At 38.3% G+C, this 8,964-nt stretch overlaps 2 protein-coding genes across 2 annotated transcripts in view; both read left to right on the top strand.

Annotated features, from left to right (window-relative positions):
- Positions 1 to 360: 360 nt before the first annotated feature.
- Positions 361 to 5,314, top strand: LOC108571852 (protein THEM6). Its single transcript, XM_017934037.1, has 3 exons — positions 361 to 836; positions 4,717 to 4,931; positions 5,003 to 5,314. Exons 1-3 carry the CDS (start codon positions 692 to 694, stop codon positions 5,237 to 5,239), a joined length of 597 nt encoding a protein of 198 aa, XP_017789526.1. The 5' UTR covers positions 361 to 691; the 3' UTR covers positions 5,240 to 5,314.
- Positions 5,315 to 5,881: 567 nt separating this feature from the next.
- Positions 5,882 to 8,964, top strand: part of LOC108571536 (tetraspanin-9) — a 22,674-nt gene continuing 19,591 nt past the window's right edge. Inside the window, exon 1 of the mRNA XM_017933639.1 lies at positions 5,882 to 5,956. The gene's annotated coding sequence lies outside the window, so the exon portion shown is untranslated. The remainder of the gene's footprint in view (positions 5,957 to 8,964) is intronic.

Genomic DNA, 8,964 nt, shown 5'->3' with positions numbered 1-8,964 from the left:
ATTCGAGTGTCATATTTTCAAGCAAAATGCGACATATGTAATACGGATAATACACGCGGAATATCTACACGTATTTTTAGATATCTTATCTATATATATATATTCTTCCGGGTTTGAAAGACGCGCTGTGTTAAGCGCAAATGGACGAATAAAAAAATACCTTCTCGTACACACACTCGACGCGCAAACAATTTCTCAGTTTGTATGCTGTTTATATAACATCTGTTGACATATACATTCGTTTGAATCGCAATACTTATCGTTCATTCACTGACTCACCCGTATAACTCGTTACAAAAGAACTAAACGATCGATTAAAGTACCCCGTACAGTCGAGAATTTTTCCTTCTTACGTCACGTAGGAAGGTTAACGGCGAGGATGAAAATAGACAGGCTGTTCGTGAACGACGACGAAGAAGAGACTGTTGTTGGTCGACGTTAGGTGAATCGACCGCGTGGAACGGCTCTGGTAACACATGGCCGGGCCAAGAACCGTTCAACGATTCCGACGGAACGCTTGTACAACGTGGAACCGGTTACATCGTGCCTGCAGTGCAAGAAGCGACCTCCCCGTTTGGAATTTCACGGTAACCGCACGCAGTCTTCCATCGGCTGTGGCTACGCGAACGTCGATCGCGCCGCTTGCTCCTGTTTTCTTGCCCGCCGCGACTTCCGGAAACGCCGCTGAAAAATGGTCTGCGCCTGCCTCGTCACCGTTCTACTTCTCCTCTACATACTCTTCGACGTGAATTACTTCCTCAGGATCGCGTTCACCATCGGTTTCGGCAGGATCTTTCAAAAGAGGAAGAATGTCTTCGATACGACTACTATTTATGGTAATTCACGGTTATCTTGCAATTTTCTTTCATTTCTTTTTTATTTTTAACCTTTCTTAGTTTCTTCTTTGTACTCCGGTGCGCCTTGAAGTTTAAAGTGTCGCGTTGAATTGTTTCAACTTTATATTAGCAGTTTGTGTGTTTAAAGAAGTATCGGTATTGACACTCAGAGCGCGGATTATTTTGTTGGAAAGTTGATTTGTTTTGCAGAAACACGCGCTTTTACGGAATTAAATAAAACGTGAAACGGAAAATTTACATAGCGCTTATCACGATATTTAATGATATAAATATTCAGCCAGTTGCTGTTCGAGAGATATCAGTTTTTTCTGCACGAACATGTGAACTTAAAGCGTCGCGATATTTACGAGTTTCGTAGAAATACGCGCTTTTACGAAGCAAAGTAAAGTAACTCTTGTAAAGGAAAAAGTTCATATCGAAAAATTGTACATAATGCTTATTATACAGACAGAGCTACGATTTTTAGTTATATAAATATTCAGCCACTTGCTGTTCCGGAACAAACACGTAGGAACGCATTTAGGCGCTCAATCGCTAGTCCACATATTTCGTTACTATTGGCGCCTATTTCCTCGCACTATACCGTTGCAGCCTTTCGATACACTTCCACCCTAACTTAATACTCAATTTTATCCTTTACACGCTTCCAGCTTAATTCGATAAAGAAAATTTTAAAGCCAAAATAAGAAATTTTGCAGCCGCGGTTCAAAATTTACCCTCGGCCACCCACGTTACGCGTTAAAGTCTGCCTATCTAATCAGTGAAAGTGTTAAAGCGTGTCCGGCGCTTAAAGTGTTAACATTTCGTTCTTTTTCAATAGGACGTATTTCGACCTTCGATAGCTGTTCAATTATTTATACAGCGAATGTAAAAGGTATTCGTGCACCCTATAAAACGGAATAACTTTTTTCAAATTGGGCCAAACGACTTGAGTTTGTTTGAGAAGTTAGGATTAGCTTACCAGATGACGTGTATAAAGTTTTTTGAGAAAATTGCGAAGAAAATTGTAAAGGTCACTGTTTACAACTTTTTTATCCGAGCTCGTAACGAAAATTTAAAAAATACGTTTTGTAGATCTGTGTGAATTATACACACGCTGAAAATTTCATCGAAATCGGTTGATGGAGAAACAAACGGCAGGCATCGAAAGATGTAAGAAACTTCTGATTTATTAGCGAAATAGTGGGATTTGCACAATCTTTGACCGTTTGTAACTCACAGCGACATTAACCGATTTCGATGAAATTTTCGTTACGAGCTCAGATAAAAAAGTTGTAAACAGTGACCTTTGCACAAATTGCATATTTTTCAAAAAATTTTGCACACGTCATCTAGTAAACTAATCCTTCTAACTTCTCAAAAGAACTCAAGTCGTTTGGCCCAATTTTAAAGAAGTTATTCAGTTTCATAGGGTGTACGAATGCTTTTTACATTCACTGTAGTATTGTAGGCGTTCGATCGATTATCGTGATACACGACATTGAAACGATAATGGACGTTGGCCTTCTTTGTCTGTTTTTTTTTTTTCGAGTATTATATACATGTATATGTATTGAAACGGGCGTTAGTTAACATAGGAATAAAGCGCGCGAAAAATGTTTCACGCCGCGTCCGTGTCACGTGGTCGGGACGTGGCGCGCATTCGAAATCACGTTGTTGACGTACATTGGGAATGTCGTCTGTAGAGGACGTATGCGGATGGAAGAACCTTCGGTTGTGCAGCGGAAATTCGCGCGAGAGCGTGCATTTCTAGAAAGTGTTTTTTACTTTTTCACTTGCGTAGGTAAATTGAATTTATTTATTAGTGCAATGTACTCGTGAGTCACTTCCTTGAATAAATTCGTTATCGACGCGATAACGATGAAAAGTATGGAAATTGTAATCGCTAGATTATATCGCTGTATCGTGATTATCGTGTTGAAAGTGTAATTTCACTTTCAATTAGATAACGCTCTTCTGAATAATTCCTCGGGTAAAATATGAAAGTATAAGTGAACGCCGAGTAGAATTGGTAATAAGATAATTACAATGTAATCAGGGTCTTTGGTCAAATCTGGTATAAACCGATGTCTACTGACCTATTAACCCTGTTACGCACACATTTTTCTCAACTTGAAATGCTAAAAATTATCAATTTCACTTTTTTTTTTAATTATTTTCTGGGCGTATGGAAATAAATTTGCTAGTTATTTGCAATGCTGTGATTTACGTTTTTGCAGTAGAATAGAAAACAGTCTTCACCCTCTTACGCTCACATTTTTCTCAACTTGAAATGCTAAAAATGATCAATTTCACTTTTTTTTTTAATTATTTTCTGAGCGTATGGAAATAAATTTGCTAGTTATTTGCAATGCTGTGATTTACGTTTTTGCAGTAGAATAGAGAACAGTATTCACCCTCTTACGCTCACATTTTTCTCAACTTAAGATGCCAAAAATGATCAATTTTATTGTTTTTTAAATTATTTTCTGGGCGTACGGAAATAAATTTGCTAGTTATTTGCAATGCTGTGATTTACGTTTTTGCAGTAGAATAGAAAACAGTCTTCACCCTCTTACACTCACATTTTTCTCAACTTGAAATGCTAAAAATGATCAATTTCACTTTTTTTTTAATTATTTTCTGGGCGTATGGAAATAAATTTGCTAGTTATTTGCAATGCTGTGATTTACGTTTTTGCAGTAGAATAGAAAACAGTCTTCACCCTCTTACGCTCACATTTTTCTCAACTTGAAATGCTAAAAATTATCAATTTCACTTTTTTTAAAATTATTTTCTGGGCGTATGAAAATAAATTTGCTAGTTATTTGCAATGCTGTGATTTACGTTTTTGCAGTAGAATAGAAAACAGTCTTCACCCTCTTACACTCACATTTTTCTCAACTTGAAATGCTAAAAATGATCAATTTCACTTTTTTTTTAATTATTTTCTGGGCGTATGGAAATAAATTTGCTAGTTATTTGCAATGCTGTGATTTACGTTTTTGCAGTAGAATCGACAGAATTGCGCAATATGGTAATGAAAGAAAATAATTGAACAAAATTGCACTTTTTAGAGGATCAGTTGCACACGTGTTAGACATGCATGATTTCTTCTTTTTTCTCGTTGTAAACGAAATGCAGAATAGATTTCTATATATTTACAAAATTTTTAATAAATTAAGTAACCTTTGCCTGAAACGTTTGAGTTGTCCGCAGTAGACTTCTAACTTCTTTACATAAATCTTTGTGCGTGTCGCATTTCTTGATTATTAAACTATCGACTATTAAAAGTCAACACATTGCAGTCGTTCTTTTCACCTTTTTTCTTTATCTCTCGATTAACAAGTGTGCCGCTGGAACAGACAATTCAAAGCGTTATAATTTCTAATACGTACAAAATTTACAAAGACAAAAGTTACTTATTTTATTAAACACTACATAAATATATAAAAATTTACCCACACTCCATTCAGAAAACTAAACGTACTCTAAGTTTCCCAGACATGAAGTGAGACAATACATTTTCGCTCGCGTTCTATAAAAAGCCTCTTCGCGCGATAAAGTTTAAAAGAAACGTTATCTCGACAATCGTTAACAGGCTCGTAGACACTTCGACGGTGTAATAAACATGATTCTCATCCTCATTTTCTCCGTCCATTTAAAATGCGACGAAACTTGGAGAAGAGCTGACGATAAGGTAACAAAACTTACAAGCGCATTTCCGATTTGCATATTCAAATGAATCGAGCGTAGTTAATATGCAATCAACTGCTAAATAACTTTTCCGTCGTCTCATTCTCCGTGGTATAATTGTCCTTGTTCTTGCGCCTTCAATAAGTGTCACATCGAAGAAGTAACATTTCAAGTATCGTTCCAGGAATATGCACCACGCAAGATGTGGATTTATTCTTGAAGCACATGAACAACGCTAGGTACCTTAGGGAACTGGACTTTGCACGTTTCCATTATTACGACAGAACTGGAATTTACGGGGCAGTGATGAAGAGAGGCGGAGGAGCTGTGCAAGGAGCATCTTCCACCCGATACCGCCGAGCTCTCTCTATCTTATCGCCGTACAAAGTGACCACAAGGGTGAGACAATTAGACATACCTATGATTCTCGGTAGAATCGAAGAAATACTTGCATTTCTTTTTCCCCTCAGCTGATCTACTGGGAGGACAAACACTTCTATTTAGAACACGAATTCATCAGTCTACCGGACAACTTCGTTCGCGCAGTCGTCCTCAGTAAGCAGACCGTCACAGGTTTGAACATTCCAGCTTCCGAGATAATCGCCGAACTGGAACCAAACGCGCAACGACCAGAAATCTCGAAAGACCTAGAACTCTGGTTGAAATCCATGGATGAATCCTCTCAGAAATATAGAAAACAAAGATAAGAGGTGACACACTTCCTTATCCCCTTTCCGTATTGCTCAAATGTAATTACTTCGTATGTACTTCGTTACCTTGCACGTTTCGTTTGGCGCGTTTCGTTGTGAATGGATCTGTACGGAGACGAATGATTTATTTGTATGATTAAACTGTAACTGGTGGCTTGACGTCAAACATCGGACTCCTCCGTTCTTCTGTCACGTTTAATTACCTCTGCTTCCTTTCGGTTTGCTATCCGTGAAATCGGGCGAAATATTTGAAATACAGATGAGACGAGAATTGAAATAACAATTGCACTGGTATTTCGATTTTCCAAAACGATAGAGAATGTTTCGACGAGGAAAAATGGGTTAACGAAGGATAAAAATAAAATCACCGGAGTAAAAGTAAACGTTCCTTTCTCCGACAGTTTACACAGCCAGTGACGCGAGAGTACTCTTTCGCCTTGAATCTATCACGGAACGTTCCCTCGCATCCCATGATTAACTCAGCGCCCGTCAGATGGCGACTTTCGTTTCACGATGACCGATGGAGAACGGATGTGCGAGAGTTGTGCGCGTTCCTGGCGTGCAGTCGATCCGGGAACTCGAAACCTGTCGCGAACACAAGCCGACCTTTGACTCCGCTTTCCATGAACTTTCGTGAATCGTTCAGTGTCGAAGAGCTAGTGACAGCTCCTGTCAACCACGCCACGCTGGATCCTTCTCACTTTCATCCCACCTGTAAGTGGAATCAGACTGTTTTCAAACCAACGTCTTCCGGCCCCATCGACATACACTTCCGTCACTTCGAATTTCACGCGCAATTCGGTATAGATACAGTATAGAAAAAAATCCCTCTTTTTCTGTCTCTTGCATGGAAATTGTTCGATTGATGAATGAATAGTGGAAATTTCCATCGACGTACATTTCCGTCTCTTCGAATTTCACGCGCAATTCGCTGTACCGTTTGTCACTTGGAAGAAAATCTATTCTTCTATCTGTTGTATGGAAATTATTCGACTGATAAATAAATAGTAGAAATTCCCATCGGCGTACACTTCCGCCCCCTCGAATTTCACGCGCAATTCAGTATAGATACAGATTGTCACTTCAAAAAAGATCTCTCCTTTTCTATCCTTTGCATGGAAATTGTTTGTCTGACAAATAAATAATAGAAATCTCCATCGACGTACACTTCCGCACCCTCGAATTTCACGCGCAATTCAGTATAGATACAGATTGTCACTTCAAAAAAGATCTCTCCTTTTCTATCCTTTGCATGGAAATTGTTTGTCTGACAAATAAATAATAGAAATCTCCATCCACATACACTTCCGTCACTTCGAATAATTTCACGCGCAATTCAGTATAGATACAGATTGTCACTTCAAAAAAGATCTCTCCTTTTCTATTCTTTGCATGGAAATTGTTTGTCTGACAAATAAATAATAGAAATCTCCATCCACATACACTTCCGTCACTTCGAAATTCACGCGCAATTCAGTATACAGTTTTGTCGCTTCGAAAAAATTCTCCCTTTTTCTATCTGTTGCATAGAAATTATTTGTCTGACAAATAAATAATAGAAATCTCCATCCACATACACTTCCTTCACTTCGAATTTCACGCGCAATTCAGTATACAGTTTTGTCACTTCGAAAAAATTCTCCCTTTTTCTATCTATCGCATAGAAATTATTTGTCTGACAAATAAATAATAGAAATCCTTATCCACATACACTTCCGTCTCTTCGAATTTCACGCGCAATTCAGTATACAGTTTTGTCACTTCGAAAAAAGTCTCCCTTTTTCTATCTGTTGCATAGAAATTATTTGTCTGACAAATAAATAATAGAAATCCTTATCCACATACACTTCCGCCTCTTCGAATTTCACGCGCAATTCAGCATAAATACCGTTTGTCACTTCGATAAAGTCTATTTTCCACTTGTTGTATGGAAATTATTCGACTGATAAGTAAATAGTAGAAATAAAAGCTCGACGTGTTTAATCAAATTTTACATCATTGACACGATAAAAAGTGACAGAGCTCGTTTGTATGTATCAGCTAAGCGTACAGCCGAGTCAGTGTATCGTTTTTCAGGATTCCGCGAGGCAAGCATAAATTAAAAAGAAGACACGATGAGTAATAGTAGCAGGCGGGTGATCGTAACGCGTTATTGTCGCCGTCCACTTTTTATTCGCCCGTTTAACGCGTTTCATTCACTCGTTAGCTACGCAGGGAATGAGAGTTTCCGCCTAGCGGTACGGTTTTAAAAAGAATCGGCCGCCTATTCATGAAAGGCAACGTTTGCGTTTACGCGATGTCTTTTGCGAAAGACCTACACGTATACAACTGTTGATTGAATTGCGCAATTAGGAAAATTCCTACGCGATACGATTCCCTATTGTTTTTCACGTTGCTTCGTAGCAGGCTTCCTTTTCTCGTTCTTCAATGGAAATCAAATTTACGATTTTCTGTTTTTGTATTCGAAGCAGAGTAACATCAAAATTCGATAAATTTGTGAAACTTCTTTCTGTCGTTCAATGATCGTTCGAAGCAGAATAATACAAATTTGTGAAACTTTTTTCTGTCGTACATTGAAAATCAAATTTACAACTTCTCTGTTTTCTATTCGAAGCAGAATAATACCAGCGAATTTGATAAACCTGTGATACTATTTTGTCATTCGCGGAAAATCAAATTTACGACTTTATTCACTCGAGGGAGAACAATATTTACGCGGAAATTTGATAAGCGAGCGAGACATTGTAACCGGTTCGCCGCAGATTACTTCTCGCCTAGTTTCGTGCGGAAAATTAGCAGCTTCGCCAAGGCTCCAGGCAATTTGGTCCGCGAGGTCTCCGTTAGTCACGATAAGAAGCGTTTCTAAGCCGACGACGGGAAGAATTAATTCGTTGTCAGCGACCTTTAGTAATCTTAATGGTTCGAATTGTCAGATTAACTAGCTCAGCTTCCACATAATCATTTCTAGTTTCCTCGAGGAACGTCTGTTAGAAGAGTATTTGCTACATTTCTAAATACATAATTGGGAACAATTTGAAAAAGGGCGTTCCTTTGAGAGAACTGGCCACGCAGTTTTCTGCTTGTCCACCGGTTACGTAAAGCAATCGAGACCGTGTATTACATAATAATGATTACGAACGAATCTGATAATCAAGCTAATGCGAATTGTCCAATGACACTGGGTCTCGTTGCCAGGCCTGTTTCTCCATGAGCCAACACATGAGAAACAATCGCCTCTAAACGAGTCGCGAACTGACGCTGCCCCACGAATTATGGCCAAATTGCACAGTGATCTGATATTCGTGGAACGCTATTTCACTTTGTTTTTCCCCCCCTTATCGCCCGGTGATCGTGGGACCATGGCTGTGTACTTACTTGTGAATGAAGTTTCTCTGATAAATGTTGCTCTCCTTTCGTGAGTTCAATTTCTCTGAAAAAGATTATTCTTTTGTGAATTGAATTTCTCTGAAAACATTTCTTCTTCTTTTGTGAATGAAGCTTCTCTGAAAAAATTATCCTCCTTTTATGAATTAAATTTCTTCGAAAAAATTCTTCCCCTTCTGTGGAAAAAATTACTTTTCTTTCGCGAATGAAATTTCTCTGAAAAAATTATTCTTTCGTGAATGAAAATTCTCCGAACAATATTAATTTTCCTTTACGAATGGAGTTTCTCTGGAGAAATTATTCTCCTTTTATGAATCAAATTTCTCTGAAAAAGTTCT

Source organism: Habropoda laboriosa, unplaced genomic scaffold, assembly GCF_001263275.1.
Source record: "Habropoda laboriosa isolate 0110345459 unplaced genomic scaffold, ASM126327v1 scaffold10, whole genome shotgun sequence".
Taxonomy (NCBI): domain Eukaryota; kingdom Metazoa; phylum Arthropoda; class Insecta; order Hymenoptera; family Apidae; genus Habropoda; species Habropoda laboriosa.
Note: the sequence above shows the minus strand (reverse complement) of the source record. Positions and strands in the feature narration are given on the sequence as shown.